Here is a 19,346-nt window from a genome sequence, read left to right as displayed (position 1 = left end):
GAAGAGGAGGATGTTACTGAGAAAGAAGAGGAAGACGCGTTCAGAGTGAAAGAGGAGGAGGATGTTACAGTGAAAGAAGAGGAAGACGCGTTCAGAGTGAAAGAGGAGGGTGATGTTACTGAGAAAGAAGAGCGGGAACAGAAAGAGGATGTCGTTTTTAAAGTGAAAGAGGAGGAGATAACTGTCACATTGAAAGAGGAGGAGACAGAAGGCCAGATGAACACCAGTAAGTACTAATCATAATAACGACCACGAACTCTACAGTTGTTGAACTGATGGACACAGACGTGGTTTTAAAGCAGCAATGGTTTTGTTTGGCATACATTTTAAAGTGAAAAATCAGTCTCGTGTAATTCCGTTATAGTGTAATTGCCCAGCTCCTAACTATACTGAACAAAAATATAAACGCAACATGCAACAATTTAAAATATTTTACTGAGTTACAGTTCATAGAAGGAAATCAGTCAATTGAAATAAACTAATCTATGGATTTCATGACTGGGCAGGGGCGCAGCAATGGAGCCAGGCCCAGCCAATCAGAGTGAGTTTTTCCCCACGAAAGGGCTTTATTTCAGACAGAAATACTCCTCAGTTTGCTACGCGTTGAGCTCTGAACTATAATAAAAATAACACATTGGTTAAATCTGCCTGCTACAGTGGCTGGTATATTCTTTAATCTGCCTGCCACAGTGGCTGGTATATTCTTTAATCTGCCTGCCACAGTGGCTGGTATATTCTTTAATCTGCCTGCCACAGTGGCTGGTATATTCTTTAATCTGCCTGCTACAGTGGCTGGTATATTCTTTAATCTGCCTGCTACAGTGGCTGGTATATTCTTTAATCTGGCTGCCACAGTGGCTGGTATATTCTTTAATCTGCCTGCCACAGTGGCTGGTATATTCTTTAATCTGCCTGCTACAGTGGCTGGTATATTCTTTAATCTGCCTGCTACAGTGGCTGGTATATTCTTTAATCTGCCTGCCACAGTGGCTAGTATATTCTTTAATCTGCCTGCCACAGTGGCTGGTATATTCATTAATCTGCCTGCTACAGTGGCTGGTATATTCTTTAATCTGCCTGCCACAGTGGCTGGTATATTCTTTAATCTGCCTGCCACAGTGGCTGGTATATTCTTTAATCTGCCTGCCACAGTGGCTGGTATATTCTTTAATCTGCCTGCTACAGTGGCTGGTAAATTTTTTTAATCTGCCTGCTACAGTGGCTGGTATATTCTTTAATCTGCCTGCCACAGTGGCTGGTATATTCTTTAATCTGCCTGCCACAGTGGCTGGTATATTCTTTAATCTGCCTGCTACAGTGGCTGGTATATTCTTTAATCTGCCTACTACAGTGGCTGGTATATTCTTTAATCTGGCTGCCACAGTGGCTGGTATATTCTTTAATCTGCCTGCCACAGTGGCTAGTATATTCTTTAATCTGCCTGCCACAGTGGCTGGTATATTCATTAATCTGCCTGCTACAGTGGCTGGTATATTCTTTAATCTGCCTGCCACAGTGGCTGGTATATTCTTTAATCTGCCTGCCACAGTGGCTGGTATATTCTTTAATCTGCCTGCCACAGTGGCTGGTATTTTTTTTTAATCTGCCTGCTACAGTGGCTGGTATATTCTTTAATCTGCCTGCCACAGTGGCTAGTATATTCTTTAATCTGCCTGCCACAGTGGCTGGTATATTCTTTAATCTGCCTGCCACAGTGGCTGGTATATTCTTTAATCTGCCTGCTACAGTGGCTGGTATATTCTTTAATCTGCCTGCCACAGTGGCTGGTATATTCTTTAATCTGCCTGCCACAGTGGCTGGTATATTCTTTAATCTGCCTGCCACAGTGGCTGGTATATTCTTTATCTGCCTGCTACAGTGGCTGGTATATTCTTTAATCTGCCTGCCACAGTGGCTGGTATATTCTTTAATCTGCCTGCCACAGTGGCTAGTATATTCTTTAATCTGCCTGCCACAGTGGCTGGTATATTCTTTAATCTGCCTGCCACAGTGGCTGGTATATTCTTTAATCTGCCTGCCACAGTGGCTGGTATATTCTTTAATCCGCCTGCCACAGTGGCTGGTATATTCTTTAATCTGCCTGCCACAGTGGCTAGTATATTCTTTAATCTGCCTGCCACAGTGGCTGGTATATTCTTTAATCTGCCTGCCACAGTGCTGGTATATTCTTTAATCTGCCTGCCACAGTGGCTGGTATATTCTTTAATCTGCCTGCCACAGTGGCTGGTATATTCTTTAATCTGCCTGCCACAGTGGCTGGTACATTCTTTAATCTTTCTGCTACAGTGGCTGGTATTTTCTTTAATCTACCTGCCACAGTGGCTGGTATATTCTTTAATCTGCCTGCCACAGTGGCTGGTATATTCTTTAATCTGCCTGCCACAGTGGCTTGTATATTCTTTAATCTGCCTGCCACAGTGGCTTGTATATTCTTTAATCTGCCTGCCACAGTGGCTGGTATATTCTTTAATCTGCCTGCCACAGATGCTGGTATATTCTTTAATCTGCCTGCCACAGTGGCTTGTATATTCTTTCATCTGCCTGCCACAGTGGCTAATATATTCTTTAATCTGCCTGCTACAGTGGCTGGTATATTCTTTCATCTGCCTGCCACAGTGGCTGGTATATTCTTTCATCTGCCTGCCACAGTGGCTGGTATATTCTTTAATCTGCCTGATACAGTTGCTGGTATATTCTTTAATCTGCCTGCCACAGTGGCTGGTATATTCTTTCATCTGCCTGCCACAGTGGCTGGTATATTATTTCATCTGCCTGCCACAGTGGCTGGTATATTCTTTAATCTGCCTGCCACAGTTGCTGGTATATTCTTTAATCAGTGGCTGGTATTTTCTTTAATATTTCTGCTACAGTGGCTAATATATTCTTAAATCTGCCTGCTACAGTGGCTGGTATATTCTTTAATCTGCCTGCCACAGTCGCTGGTATATTATTTAATCTGCCTGCCACAGTGGCTGGTATATTCTTTCATCCGCCTGCCACAGTGGCTGGTATATTCTTTCATCTGCCTGCCACAGTGGCTGGTATATTCTTTCATCTGCCTGCTACAGTTGCTGGTATATTCTTTAATCTGCCTGCCACAGTCGCTGGTATATTCTTTCATCTGCCTGCCACAGTGGCTGGTATATTATTTCATCTGCCTGCCACAGTGGCTGGTATATTCTTTAATCTGCCTGCCACAGTTGCTGGTATATTCTTTAATCAGTGGCTGGTATATTCTTTAATATTTCTGCTACAGTGGCTGATATATTCTTTAATCTGCCTGCCACAGTGTCTAGTATATTCTTTAATCTGCCTGCCACAGAGGCTGGTATATTCTTTAATCTGCCTGCCACAGTGGCTGGTATATTCTTTAATCTGCCCGCCACAGTGGCTGGTATATTCTTTAATCTGCCCGCCACAGTGGCTGGTATATTCTTTAATCTGCCTGCCACAGTGGCTGGTATATTCTTTAATCTGCCCGCCACAGTGGCTGGTATATTCTTTAATCTGCCTGCTACAGTGGCTGGTATTTTCTTTAATCTACCTGCCACAGTGGCTGGTATATTCTTTAATCTGCCTGCCACAGTTGCTGGTATATTCTTTAATCAGTGGCTGGTATTTTCTTTAATATTTCTGCTACAGTGGCTAATATATTCTTAATCTGCCTGCTACAGTGGCTGGTATATTCTTTAATCTGCCTGCCACAGTGGCTGGTATATTCTTTAATCTGCCTGCCACAGTCGCTGGTATATTCTTTCATCTGCCTGCCACAGTGGCTGGTATATTATTTCATCTGCCTGCCACAGTGGCTGGTATATTCTTTAATCTGCCTGCCACAGTTGCTGGTATATTCTTTAATCAGTGGCTGGTATATTCTTTAATATTTCTGCTACAGTGGCTGATATATTCTTTAATCTGCCTGCCACAGTGGCTAGTATATTCTTTAATCTGCCTGCTACAGTGGCTGGTATATTCTTTAATCTGCCTACCACAGTGGCTGGTATATTCTTTAATCTGCCTGCCACAGTGGCTGGTATATTCTTTAATCTGCCTGCCACAGTGGCTGGTATATTCTTTAATCTGCCTGCCACAGTGGCTGGTATATTCTTTAATCTGCCTGCTACAGTGGCTGGTAGATTATTTAATCTGCCTGCTACAGTGGCTGGTATATTCTTTAATCTGCCTGCCACAGTGGCTGATATATTCTTTAATCTGCCTGCCACAGTGGCTGGTATATTCTTTAATCTGCCTGCCACAGTGGCTGGTATATTCTTTAATCTGCCCGCCACAGTGGCTGGTATATTCTTTAATCTGCCCGCCACAGTGGCTGGTATATTCTTTAATCTGCCTGCCACAGTGGCTGGTATATTCTTTAATCTGCCTGCCACAGTGGCTGGTATATTCTTTAATCTGCCTGCCACAGAGGCTGGTATATTCTTTAATCTGCCTGCCACAGTGGCTGGTATATTCTTTAATCTGCCTGTCACAGTGGCTGGTATATTCTTTAATCTACCTGCCACAGTGGCTGGTATATTCTTTCATCTGCCTGCCACAGTGGCTGGTATATTCTTTAATCTGCCTGCTACAGTTGCTGGTATATTCTTTAATCTGCCTGCCACAGTCGCTGGTATATTCTTTCATCTGCCTGCCACAGTGGCTGGTATATTATTTCATCTGCCTGCCACAGTGGCTGGTATATTCTTTAATCTGCCTGCCACAGTTGCTGGTATATTCTTTAATCAGTGGCTGGTATATTCTTTAATCTGCCCGCCACAGTGTTTGGTATATTCTTTAATCTGCCTGCCACAGTGGCTGGTATATTCTTTAATCTGCCTGCCACAGTTGCTGGTATATTCTTTAATCAGTGGCTGGTATATTCTTTAATCTGCCCGCCACAGTGTTTGGTATATTCTTTAATCTGCCTGCCACAGTGGCTGGTATATTCTTTAATCTGCCTGCCACAGAGGCTGGTATATTCTTTAATCTGCCTGCCACAGTGGCTGGTAAATTATTTAATCTGCCTGCCACAGTGGCTGGTATATTCTTTAATCTGCCTGCCACAGAGGCTGGTATATTCTTTAATCTGCCTGCCACAGTGGCTGGTATATTCTTTAATCTGCCTGCCACAGTGGCTGGTATATTCTTTAATCTGCCCGCCACAGTGGCTGGTATATTCTTTAATCTGCCTGCCACAGTGGCTGGTATATTCTTTAATCTGCCCGCCACAGTGGCTGGTATATTCTTTAATCTGCCTGCTACAGTGGCTGGTATATTCTTTAATCTGCCTGCCACAGTGGCTGGTATATTATTTAATCTGCCTGCCACAGTGGCTGGTATATTTTTTAATCTTTCTGCTACAGTGGCTGGTATATTCTTTAATCTGCCTGCCACAGTGGCTGGTATATTCTTTAATCTGCCTGCCACAGTGGCTGGTATATTCTTTAATCTACCTGCTACAGTGGCTGATATATTCTTTAATCTGTCTGCCACAGTGGCTGGTAAATTATTTAATCTGCCTGCCACAGTGGCTGGTAAATTATTTAATCTGCCTGCTACAGTGGCTGGGGGACCAAAAACTAACCAAAACAAGACAATTGTCAAAGTTTGTAAAAACATTCACTACATTAGCTAGGTTTCCCACAGGTTTCACACAGGAGAGAAACCTTCTAGCTGTAATCAGCCAACAGCGAGTACACACAGGAGAGAAACCTTCTAGCTGTAATCAGCCAACAGCGAGTACACACAGGAGAGAAATCTTACAGCTGTAATCAGCCAACAGCGAGTACACACAGGAGAGAAATCTTATAGCTGTAATCAGCCAACAGCGACTACACACAGGAGAGAAACCTTATAGCTGTAATCAGCCAACAGCGAGTACACACAGGAGAGAAACCTTATAGCTGTAATCAGCCAACAGCGAGTACACACAGGAGAGAAACCTTCTAGCTGTAATCAACCAACAGCTGGAAGATACAGTGGGGCTGGGCCATCTACATTATGAGATTATTATGGATAAGAGCCATATTATTTGTATTTGTCAAACGGCAGCCAAGCATCGATCATCATGTCACCAGAATAAGACCGTCGATACTTATTGGAAAGGAGCATCAAGCTCATCACCGTGGCACTTTCACCACCCTGTGAAGTTCATCGTAACTTATTTCATCTGTAGCCTAAATAAACTGCATAGTTTCCTCATAGTGGGAGGACCACACGACATATCATCGCTTGACTCCAAGTTTACTTTAATATGATGGTTATTATATAAATATTTGCGCATAAATAATTAATTTTACAGACAGAAAGATCCCACCATGTCGAACAAACAAATGAGTGCCTTCAGAAAGTATTCATATGCCTACAAATTGCCTGTCGGTATTTATAAAATTGTACCTGCATTTCCTGTTTCCATCAGCCCAGTCGTGACCTTTTTCATGTGTTCATCTGAATGAAATGGTTGAATGGAAACCTGGTTAGTGACTGTGTGACTTTGTCGTTCACACAGGAGAGAGACGTGACTATCGTGGATCCTCTGGGGAGCCTCAACAACATCATGAAGCTGACGAGGCAGAGAAGAGTCTCTCCACATCAGAACATCTCAAGAAACACCAGCGGAGACCCACAGGGAAGAAATCTCACTGTGGGAAACGTTGCAAATCTTCATCCGATTTTAAAATACACCAGCGAGTACACACAGGAGAGAAATCTTATAGCTGTGATCAATGTGGGAAGAGTTTTAATCATTCAAGAAATCTGAAAACACACGAGCTGACACACAGAGGAGAGAAGCTTCACCACTGTTCAGATTGTGGGAAAAGTTTTTCAACATCACAGACTTTGAAGCTGCACCAGAGAACACACACAGGAGAGAATCCTTATAGCTGTGATCTGTGTGGGAAGAGATTTGGTAGAGCCGATCAACTGATTGTTCACCAACGAACACATTCAGGAGAGAAACCTTATAGCTGTGATCAATGTGCGAAGAGTTTTGCTCAGCCAAGCAACCTGAAAACACACCAGCGGACACACACAGGAGAGAAGCTTCACCACTGTTCAGATTGTGGGAAAAGCTTTTCAACATCACAGACTTTGAAGCTGCACCAGAGAACCCACACTGGAGAGAAGCCTTATCGCTGTGATCAATGTGGGAAAAGCTTCAGTCAAGCCGATCAACTGATTATACACCAGCGAGTACACACAGGAGAGAAACCTTATAGCTGTGATCAGTGTGGGAAGAGTTTTACTCAGTCAAGCAGCCTGAACAGACACCAGAGAACACACACAGGAGAGAAACCTTATAGCTGTGATCAATGTGGGAAAAGCTTTGGTAGAGCTTATTATCTGACTGAACATAAGCAAACACACACAGGAGACAAACCTTACCACTGCTCTGACTGTGGGAAGAGCTTTGCTTCCCTAAGAAACCTGACACAACACCAGAGAACACACACAGGAGAGAAACCTTATAGCTGTGATCAATGTGACAAGAGATACTCTCATTCAAGTTCTCTGATTAAACATCAGAAAATACATGCGGGAGATCCACAGAGTGTGGAATGATCTCCAACACCAGACCTGGATAGTAGAACACAGAGTGTGGAATGATCTCCAACACCAGACCTGGATAGTAGAACACAGAGTGTGGAATGATCTCCAACACCAGACCTGGATAGTAGAACACAGTGTGGAATGATCTCCAACACCCAGACCTGGGTAGTAGAACACAGAGTGTGGAATGATCTCCAACACCAGACCTGGGTAGTAGAACACAGAGTGTGGAATGATCTCCAACACCAGACCTGGGTAGTAGAACACAGAGTGTGGAATGATCTCCAACACCAGACCTGGGTAGTAGAACACAGAGTGTGGAATGATCTCCAATACCAGACCTGGGTAGTAGAACACAGTGTGGAATGATCTCCAACACCAGACCTGGGTAGTAGAACACAGTGTGGAATGATCTCCAACACCAGACCTGGGTAGTAGAACACAGAGTGTGGAATGACCTCCAACACCAGACCTGGGTAGTAGAACACAGAGTGTGGAATGATCTCCAACACCAGACCTGGGTAGTAGAACACAGAGTGTGGAATGATCTCCAACACCAGACCTGGGTAGTAGAACACAGAGTGTGGAATGATCTCCAACACCAGACCTGGGTAGTAGAACACAGAGTGTGGAATGATCTCCAACACCAGACCTGGGTAGTAGAACACAGAGTGTGGAATGATCTCCAACACCAGACCTGGGTAGTAGAACACAGAGTGTGGAATGATCTCCAACACCAGACCTGGGTAGTAGAACACAGAGTGTGGAATGATCTCCAACACCAGACCTGGGTAGTAGAACACAGAGTGTGGAATGATCTCCAACACCAGACCTGGGTAGTAGAACACAGAGTGTGGAATGATCTCCAATACCAGACCTGGGTAGTAGAACACAGAATGTGGAATGATCTCCAATACCAGACCTGGGTAGTAGAACACAGAGTGTGGAATGATCTCCAATACCAGACCTGGGTAGCAGAACAATCATCATTGCATATCGTTTTTATATAGCACATGCGCAGAGCGTTATATGTCAGACATTTAGAAAATGCAAAAAAGTGTGTTTGTGTTGGAGGTGTTTTTATTCACACTCATGGGTTATTAAATCACTTTTTATCTTTAGTTTTTACCGCATGGAATGGGCTTTAAAATTATGCTCCCTAGTGAAAATTATTGTTATCAATCAATAATGACAAACCTCCTGGCATTGACAACTTAGATGAAAAGCTACTGAGGATGTTAGCTGACTCTATAGCCACTCCTATCGGTCATATCTTTAATCTGAGCCTAGAGGAAAGTCTTTGTCCTCAGGCCTGGAGGGAAGCCAAAGTCATTCCGCTACCCAAGAGTGGTAAAGCATCTTTACTGGTTCCACCAGCCGACCTATCAGCTTGCTGCCAGCTCTTAGCAAACTGTTTGACCAAATACATTTTCTCTGTAAACAACAGACTTTTCAGCATGCTTATAGAGAAAGGCACTCAACATGTACTGCACTGACGCAAATTACTGATGATTGGTTGAAAGAAATTGATAATTAGAAGATTGTGGGAGCTATACTGTTAGATTTCAGTGCAGCCTTTGATATGATTGACCATAACCTGTTGTTGAAAAAAAATTTGTTATGGCTTTTCAACCTCCGCCATATCGTGGATTCAGAGCTATCTATGTAAAAGAACACAGAGGGTTTTCTTTAATGGAAGCTTCTCTAATGTTTAACATGTAAAGTGTGGTGTACCGCAGGGCAGCTATCTAGGCCCTCAACTCTTTTCTATTTTTACCAATGACAACGTAATGGATCCAGATAAAATAAAATAAAATAAAATAAATACTCAATTCTGTTCTTTGTATTTTATGCTACCCTTGTAAAAGAGACAGTCTCAATGTAACTCAGAACTAAAATATTTTCTAAATTTGGTCAGATGCTCTATTTAATTCTGGGGGCATACATGTTAGAAATTGAGATTTTTCCACCCTCACCAATGGAAACTCTCAGCAAAAGGCTGATGTTTTACATGCACACCATGTGAAGCAGTGAAGGAACATGGAAGTGTTCAGACTACATTTTACATTCGGAAAGTATCCAGTGAGCTCGGGACAGACACAGCTGTAGGCGATTTTGCGCCAAGGGATAAGAAGCGGTGGTTGACTAGCTGAGTACCAGCACCTCAGATGTTCTACTGCTTGAGCTCCTGTTCCTTCCTTTTATAGAATTATTAGCTCAAAAGAATTGTGGAGCTCCTGCACCTAAATATAAACAGTACCAGCACCCAAAATGAGTACCGGAACCTATTTCAGTCCAAGTCAAGCACTGATAAGAAGGAATCGGCTAGGCCTGTTTTATGATGTTTCCACTGGATCAGAGCATGACATTTTTCGCTTTCACGCTGAGTGGTTATCGAAAGGGAGAGAGCTGGAAAGATTTTTTTCAGGCCAGGTAGCCTATAGTCCTACTTCTATGCGTAATCAGGTGAGTGTCCATTACTCAACATTGACAGGAGCGCTCCAAACAAAAGACAAAACTCGTAAATGTTAATTTAGGTTAATCAAAATTCTATCTAAATCTAAATGAAGATTATACAAATCTAAAAGTAACTTCTATTGCCATGGTCAACTATTTAAAAATAGCCAACATAAAGCTAACCAAAAAAAATCTTTGCAGCCTGCAGGTAGAAAATCTCCTGATCAAAATAAATATCCTATAAATCACATTGACTACGAATGGCCTGTCTGCAACGAACTTGAAACATGGTATCAACTGGGTCCGGCCTGAAGCTCATGCTGGCAAACTTGCAACATTGTATAAAATATTCTGGGCCCTCAGACTTTTCGATGCCAGTGAGCTCCGAACAGACACAGCTGTAAGCTATTTGCGGGATAAGAAGTAATCAGGTAAGGCCCTATTTTATGATGTTTCCACTTGATCAGAGCAAGACCATTTCTTTCCTTTCACGGTGAGTGATTATCGAAAGGGAGAGAGCTGGAAAGATTTGAGGAACTATTGTAATTCTCAATTAATGTAAAAACAGACTTTGTTTACTTGCTGTTTGAGGTGAAGAAAAAAAATAATTTGAGAAGCTCTACAGCTCATTAGTGGTGGTGCGTTAAGCCAATCAGAAATACTATCAGATCCCCAAATGGGGACAATTAATAAATTGACAAAACTCATAAATGCAATGAAATAAACCATAACTTGTTTCTCACAAGTGTAGCAGGTTGTTGTGGTCCTCAAACAACGTGTCCACTCTGACAATGAGAATGTTTAAAATGCTGTAATAATAATATATTGAATGCATTAACAGAAGTTACCGTAACAAACATTGTAGATTAGAAATTATAGAAATTACGGTAAATGTACTTCTGGTGATGTATGTAATGGGGAATTGATAGACACTGACAATCAAACACAAACAATTCACACAATTAAGTTATGAAACAATGAATGTGCACAAATTGGTGGGAGAGAGTGCATTCTGGAGAGAGAAGTGCATTGTGCATCTGAGTGCATGGTCAATCCCAACGTCTCCATTGGCCATGCAGTATTTACGGTGATACGGCCTCAGCAGAAGTTAGGGCATTCACACTTCTTGCTCTTCACGGAGCAGTTCATTGTTACAAACATTTTGGGAGGCGCACGGCGATGCGGTACAGTGCGTCGATTTGGCCTCTGGAGGCTGTGCAATTGCGTCTTAATATGGAGCCTCTGACCACATATGGAGCCTCTGACCACATTTTTGGATCAAGCATTAATTGTATTTTAGTCTAGGACTCCGCATTGGATTAGAACACAGAGATGGGCGCAAGTTTAAATTGATTTGAGCTGCAAATATACAGCCTTTTTTTTATTGAACCTTTACTTTAGCAGGGAAATTATATTTTACACATGTACAAACACAGTCATGGGAAAATATATTTTACTCATGTACAAACACAGTCATGGGAAAATATATTGAGTCCTAGGTCTCTTTTACACATGTACATACAACATCAATATACACATTATACCCAAACATATACTAATTAAAATACAAAAACACAGTCATGGGAAGCAAAAATAAAACATCGCAAAATCTCCCAGAAAAACAGTTACATTCCTCCACAAATAATTCCCCAATCAATACTTTAAATTGCCTGAACAGCGCCAGAACATCAAGATAAAATGTATTTAGAATTTTATTCCAGCAACACGGTGTGTGATGGACATTTTATTTTATATTTAGCACAATGCTGCTTTTCTAATATCCAACTTGCGAGTGACTGACTGATTGTACATCGAGGAATCCCTTCTATCACTGATAAGCATTGGCAGTACGCCCAGAACATTGCTCTGGGAACTATAAGGAGTATCACAGTTTCAAGGTAAGAAGCCTGGTGTGGTATATCAGTCAGTCTCATGCAGGAACCAACCATGGTTATAATGACTTGTTTGTGTAGCAGTATAAAGGGACTGAAAAGGGAACGTCCCTTTTTCAGAGTTTCATCGGGCTTGTATTGAGTTTGTGAACCTCTCCGTGATAATAAAGATTGCTTCATTTACTTTGAATTTGAGTCCTTAGTGGTGAATTTAAACTAAAAGCAGATTTACCCAGCTCGGTGGAGAACCTAGGAAACTCAAGAGTTAACCAATCCTGTGAACGAGTTAAACAACTCAGGTGTCTATACTTCAACAGCAAAGTTAGATAAGACAGAAGGTTATGAAGTAGGGCCTTGTAAACAAAAAGGGGGTAATGTAGAAATCTACGGGTCTTTAGCGAAGTCCAGCCAACCTTTTGAAACAGGATGCAGTGATGAGTATCAAAACTGTCACCTGTAACAAAACGAAGGGCACTATTGTAGACGGCATCCAAAGGTTTAGGAGTCGTAGCAGCTGGACTTTGATAAATAATATCACCATAATCAAGAACAGATAAAAAGGTTGACTGAATAATCTGCTTCCTACTGCTTAGAGAAAGGCACGATTTGTTTCTGTAGAAAATTCCAACTTTAAATCTTAGCTTCTTAACCAGCTCATCTATATGTATTTTAAACATAAAATCCATGTCAATCCAAATGATTAAGTATTTATATGCGGGGCACACGTTCGATTGGAGAACCATCTAATGAGTGAACATGTAGTTCATCTGAAACATTCTTACGAGAGTTTGAAAACAACATGTATTTAGTTTTACTGGTATTAAGCACACGTTTTAAATCAGCAAGGGATTCCCGCATAGCTCTAAATTCTGACTAGTTTTGACACAGCCAGATCATTACCCATCATACCATGAGACATCCATGTCTTCATCACTGGAAAAGATAAAACGGTTCAGATCGATATCATTTAAAACAAACAGGGTTATCAAACTATTTCATCATTTCTGGGAAAAAATCAAATAAAATCTGTAATATTTGCACCTTTAAAACTCTGATTTTTTTTCATATTCGCATACAGTATGTTGTAGCTTAGACCCTATTTTACATGTGAGGTTTCTGTGTTGTGCCGTCTGTTGAGAATAAAAGGTGGTGTCATGTTTTGGCTGATACATTTTACTAAAATGGGAATAACATTTCAACTTTCAAATGGAACCACAAAGATCGTTGGAGGTCCACAGAGAATGTTGACTTGAAAATATGTGTTGTTTTTAAATCCGGGACGGGCAGCTCCAGTCCTCGGGGACGGAGTGGTGTCACACTTTTTCCCCCATCCCTAGCAAACACAGCTGATTTTTAAACGAATTGCATTCTAAACTGAAGATCACGATTAGTTGATTGTTGGAGTCAGGTTTGTTAGCTGGGGCTGGGGGCATAAGTGACACCAATCAGGCCCCCCCGGGGGGACTGTCAATCCTCCATAGGGAACCCTATTGAAATAATAGAAATATGGATAATAGAATAGACATTACCATTTAACTTGACATTGGACGGTGGGTGGACCAGTGGTCTTTTTTGTGTTGTAGTAATTAGAAGTAAACATTTCAATCCAATTAAAATGTCATTATGGTGTATCAGCTAAATTGCAGCGGTCTGAAGGGATAGGTCCATTCTATGAATTATATTCAAGAGAATGCTGTCTCAACCGATGGCAGCACAACCCAAAAAACCTCAGATGATGTAAAGTAGAGTCCAAGCTACAACGTGAAAATATATTTTTTTTTAATCGGAGTTTAAACGTTTTTAGATCATTGACGTTAAAGGGATTACATTAGTTTTTATTAAAACACTTTTTTTCCCCCCAATAAATAATCAAATAGTTTGACAACACTGTTTGGAAGCTTTTATATGATATCGAACTAAACCGTTAATATTTTCCAGTGATGAAGACGATGGATGATTCATTGCATGGTGGGGTTTGCAAAAAGAGTCAACTTTGAGCACCTTTTATGTCATGAATGTTTTGGCTTTCAGTTCCAAAAAGTCACTGTCTTGCCACTTCTTCCAAAGGCAAATATGTCAGGAAAACTTTTTTTAAATCAAAAGGGATGCTGTCAAAGATGTATTGAATTCAAATGGATTTACCCAGTCTACAAAGCACTACAGCCACTCTGTGATGACAAGCTCTGCTCTTTTATTGAGGGATCTAGTCTGGATTAAACCTCATAGGAAGACAGTTTTATCATGTGGAGGTTTCATTAAAGTCTCTAAATAATCTGTTTGTCTTTGGCAGGAGAGAGACCAGACAGCGGGAAGAGTCCTACAGGGGAACCAGAACCAGAGACGTCCAAACCAGAGACACACCACCACTGCTCCCACTGTGGAAAGAGTTTTAGCTGCTTAGGGAACCTAAAACGGCATGAGTGGACACACACAGGAGAAAAGCCTTTCCAATGTTCCCACTGTGGAAATAGTTTTACCATGTTAAATAATCTGAAAAGGCATGAACGAATACACACAGGAGAAAAGCCATTCCAATGTTCCCAGTGTGGAAACAGTTTTACTCAGATAGGGCATCTAAAAGAGCATGAGAGAAAACACACAGGAGAAAAGCCTTACCACTGCTCCCAGTGTAAAAATAGATTTTCCCGAGTAGGGTACCTAAAAGCTCATGAGAGGACACACGCAGGAGAAAAGCCTTACCAATGCTCCCAGTGTGGAAAGAGTTTTACCGTGTTAGCTACCCTGAAAAGGCATGAGAGAATACACACAGGAGAAAAGCCATTCCAATGTTCCCAGTGTGGAAAGAGTTTTACCTGGTTAAGGAACCTGAAGGAGCATAAGAGAACACACACGAAAAAAGCCCCACCACTGCTCTCTCTCTGTGTGGAAGGACATTTTCCCAGTCAAAGAACCTGAAATCACATGAGAGAATAGAGAGGCTGTGTTCTGACTTATTTTTTTGACTGACAATTTCTGTTTTTGTTTATGCCACATGAAATCATTTTGTTTATATGAATTCTTACTCAGAAATAGGCATATTTTGGGGTTTTCACCTCGAGACCTGATCATGTCTAAAATCAGATTAAATACTATAAAATGTGTATTTTGTTTTGGTTATGAACTTTAATGCATTGGTTACAGGTATAAACCCTCAGTTGTTCATTATATTATTTGGATATTGCTAAATGTAAATTATTATATAGATGAATGGAACTTTGCATTTCTTGATTCTAACCTTGAAACCTATAGACTTTGATTTGATATATAAGATTAGGCTTTTGCTAAATGAATTTGATTGAAATTGATTGGATATATGATTTGGATATTGCAAAATGAATTTGATTACATGATTTGGATATTGCAAAATGTAAATGATGAACTAGATTCATAGCATGTGCATTTCTTGATTAACATTGAAACCTTTTGAATTTACTTGTTGTGTTTCATTGAGTTAATTTGTGTACTAGTCCTCAAGCTAAAGGAATATGAAAATGTGATGATGTTGTTCTGATAACATTGATAAGTTGTTGACATGAAAAACATTCGCTACCTCATGAATGTTCCCATCAGTATTATTCCACCATGTCGGAGACAACACTGGTGCTGATTGTAAAAAGGATTTGATTAATGCAGAGTAATTTTATCTGAATATAAATAAAATCACATGAGAGAATAGTGAGGCTGTGTTCTGACTTATGTTTTTGACTGGGAATTAGTGTTTTTGTTCATGGCACATGAAATCATATTGTTTACGATTATACCTGTCTATATAAGGTCCCACAATTGACAATGCATGTCAGAGCAAAAACCAAGCCATGAGGTCGAAGGAGTTGTCCGTAGCGCTCCGAGACAGGATTGTGTCTGGGGAAGGGTACCAAAAAAATTCTGCAATATTGAAGGGTCCCAAGAACACAGTGGCCTCCATCATTCTTAAATGGAAGAAGTTTGGAACCACCAAGACTCTTCCTAGAGTTGGCCGCCCGGCCAAACTGAGCAATCGGGGAGAAGGGCCTTGGTCAGGGAGGTGACCAAGAACCCGATGGCCACTGACAGAGTTCCAGAGTTCCTCAGTTGGGATGGGAGAACCTTCCAGAAGGACAACAATCTCTGTAGCACTCTACAAATCAAGCCTTTACGGTAGAGTGGCCAGGACGGAAGCCACTCCCCTCAGTAAAAAGGCACATGACAGCCTGCTTGGAGTTTGCCAAAAGGTACCTAAAGACTCTCAGACCATGAGAAAGAAGATTCTCTGGTCTGATGAAACCAAGATTGAACTCTTTGGCCTGAATGCCAAGCGTCACGGGTGGCGTAAACCTGGCATCCTCCCTACGGTGAAGCATGGTGGTGGCAGCATCATGCTGTGGGGATGTTTTTTCAGTGGTAGGGACTAGTCAGGATCGAGGGAAAGATGAATGGAGCAAAGTACAGATGAAAACCTGCTCCAGAGCTCTCAGGACCTCAGACTGGGGTGAAGGTTCACCTTCCAATAGGACAACGACCCCCTAAGCACACAACCAAGACAACGCAGGAGTGGCTTCGGGACAAGTCTCTGAATAACCTTGAGTGGACCAACCAGAGCCCGACTTGAACCCGATCTAACATCTCTGTAGAGACCTGAAAATAGCTGTGCAGCGACGCTCCCCATCCAACCTGACAGAGCTTGAGAGGATCTGCAGAGAAGCTTGTCTCCTGAGTGGCGCAGTGGTCTAAGGCGCCGCATCACAGTGCTAACTGTGCCACTAGAGATCCTGGTTCGAATCCAGGCTCTGTCGCAGCCGGCCGCGATCGGGAGACTCATGGGCGGCGCACAATTGGCCCAGCGTCGTCCAGGGTAGGGGAGGGAATGGCCGGCAGGGATGTAGCTCAGTTGATAGAGCATGGCGTTTGCAACGCCAGGGTTGTGGGGTTCGATTCCCACGGGGGCCAGTATAAAAATATATATATGTTTTCACTAACTGTAAGTCGCTCTGGATAAGAGCGTCTGCTAAATGACTAAAATGTAAATGTAAGAATGGGAGAAACTCCCCAAATACAGGTGTGCCAAGCTTGTAGCATCACACCCAAGAAGACTCGATGCTGTAATCGCTGCCAAAGGTGCTTCAACAAAGTACGTAGTAAAGGGTCTGAATACATATGTAAATGATATATTAACGTTTTTATTAATTAATTAATTAATGTTAATATTAATATTTATGGAAATGTGATACTTCATTATTTCTTTATTTATATAAATTAGCAACAAAAACAAAAACGTGTTTTTGCTTCGTCATTATGTAATTATGTATTGATGAGGATTTTTATTTTATTTTAGTCTATTTTAGAATAAGGCTGTAACGTAACAAAATGTGGGAAAAGCCAATGGGTCTGAACACTTTCCGAATGCGCTGTATTGTTACTCCATGTAGGAGCAGTATAGACCTAGTCTGTTCATTATATACATCTACATGATGTATTGTTACACCATGTAGGAGCAGTATAGATCTAGTCTGTTCATTATATACATCTATATGATGTATTGTTACACCATGTAGGAGCAGTATAGATCTAGTCTGTTCATTATATACATCTATATGATGTATTGTTACACCATGTAGGAGCAGTATAGACCTAGTCTGTTCATTATATACATCTACTTTATGTATTGTTACACCATGTAGGAGCAGTATAGATCTAGTCTGTTCATTATATACATCTATATGATGTATTGTTACACCATGTTGGAGCAGTATAGACCTAGTCTGTTCATTATATACATCTATATGATGTATTGATACACCATGTAGGAGCAGTATAGACCTAGTCTGTTCATTATATACATCTACTTTATGTATTGTTACACCATGTAGGAGCAGCATGTTAGATAGTTACTTATTTAGATTTTGTTTGACTTAATGAAACTGCCTTAAATGCAGATGTGCTGTAGTATATATTTTTTAATTTGAACTCGTTAAAAATCTGCACTAATCAATCAACACATCCCTGTCTTTGTACGTGTCAATATAATAGTATTATTTAATTGTATACATTTAAAATGAACTTTGAAAATAAAATATTTTCCTCAACTGCGATACCCACTCCAGTCAGCAGATGGCGATGTGTGTCTTTCAGGCGATGGTGAAAGCGTGACGTATAATCTAGTGGACGGGAGGCAACAGTCAACCACCTCCGTAGCTGGTTAGCCAACAGCCGAAAGATTCAAGCTCTAGACGCTTTCGGTGTATATTAGTATCTACTTGTTAACCTATTTAATTTAATATTAAGTTGTTTTTATTAGTCAGCTACAGTAGCTTAGCCCTTACTAGCCCCTGCTAACCCTCTTACTCACTAGTGCTTCACCACCGGACCTTATGATAACTCAGCTATACAGCTGATATCTGCTGGACTGTTCCTTTTTACGGTACTACATCCTGTTTATGTTTAGCCTCAGCCCAAACATGGTTAGTTTATTGTTGTTTCGGTTATTTCTAATTGTACTATATCACTGTAGACCCCCCAGCCTAGCTAAACCTGCCTTAGATAGCTATTTTGTCCCTCCCCCCATACACTCAGAGACCGACTCAATTTATGCCTCTAGAGATACTATCTCTTTCATTGTTACCCAACGCTCAGGTTTACCTCACTTTACCTCACCTTTACTTTACTCATATCCTTCCTTATCCTTGTCTGTACATAATGCCCTGAATCTTTTCTATAACACCCGGAAATCTGCCCCCTTTATTCTATGAACCCAACGCACTAGAAGACCAGTTCTTAAAGCCTTTAGCCGTATCCTTATTCTAGTCCTCCTCTGTTCCTCTGGTGATGTAGAGGCTAACCCAGGCCCTGCTGCCCCCAGTATCACTCCTACTCCCCAGGCGCTATCATTTGATGACTTCTGTAATCGCAAAAGTATTGGTTTCTTGCACATAAATATCAGAAGTCTACTTCCTAAGTTTGAGTTATTCACTGCGTTAGCACACTCTGCCAACCCTGATGTTCTAGCAGTGTCTGAATCCTGGCTCAGGAAGGCCACCAAAAATTCTGAAATTTCCATCCCCAACTATAACATTTTCCGTCTAGATAGAACTGCCAAAGGGGGTGGAGTTGCAATCTACTGTAGAGATAGCCTGCAGAGCTCTATCATACTATCCAGGTCTGTGCCCAAACAGTTTGAGCTTCTACTTCTAAAAATCCACCTTTCCAGAAATAAGTCTCTCACTGTTGCCGCTTGCTACAGACCGTCCTCAGCCCCCAGCTGTGCCCTGGACACCATATGTGAATTGATTGCCCCCCATTTATCCTCAGAGTTTGTACTGCTTGGTGACCTAAATTGGGATATGCTTAATACCCCAGCCATCCTACAATCCAAGCTAGATGCCCTCAACCTCACGCAAATTATCAACGAACCTACCAGGTACAACCCTAAATCCGTAAACATGGGTACCCTCA

At 41.4% G+C, this 19,346-nt stretch overlaps 1 protein-coding gene across 1 annotated transcript in view; it reads left to right on the top strand.

Annotated features, from left to right (window-relative positions):
- The window catches only part of LOC121565207 (zinc finger protein 239-like), a 26,899-nt gene extending 19,261 nt beyond the window's left edge, over nt 1–7,638 (top strand). Inside the window, exon 2 of the mRNA XM_045217364.1 lies at nt 6,634–7,638. Coding sequence (XP_045073299.1) covers nt 6,634–7,581 — 948 coding nt within the window. The 3' untranslated portion in view covers nt 7,582–7,638. The remainder of the gene's footprint in view (nt 1–6,633) is intronic.
- Nucleotides 7,639–19,346: the final 11,708 nt, after the last annotated feature.

The sequence above is a fragment of the Coregonus clupeaformis genome, unplaced genomic scaffold, assembly GCF_020615455.1.
Source record: "Coregonus clupeaformis isolate EN_2021a unplaced genomic scaffold, ASM2061545v1 scaf1029, whole genome shotgun sequence".
NCBI lineage: Eukaryota > Metazoa > Chordata > Actinopteri > Salmoniformes > Salmonidae > Coregonus > Coregonus clupeaformis.
The sequence above is the reverse complement of the archived record's forward strand: the minus strand, read 5'-3'. Positions and strand labels throughout refer to the sequence as shown.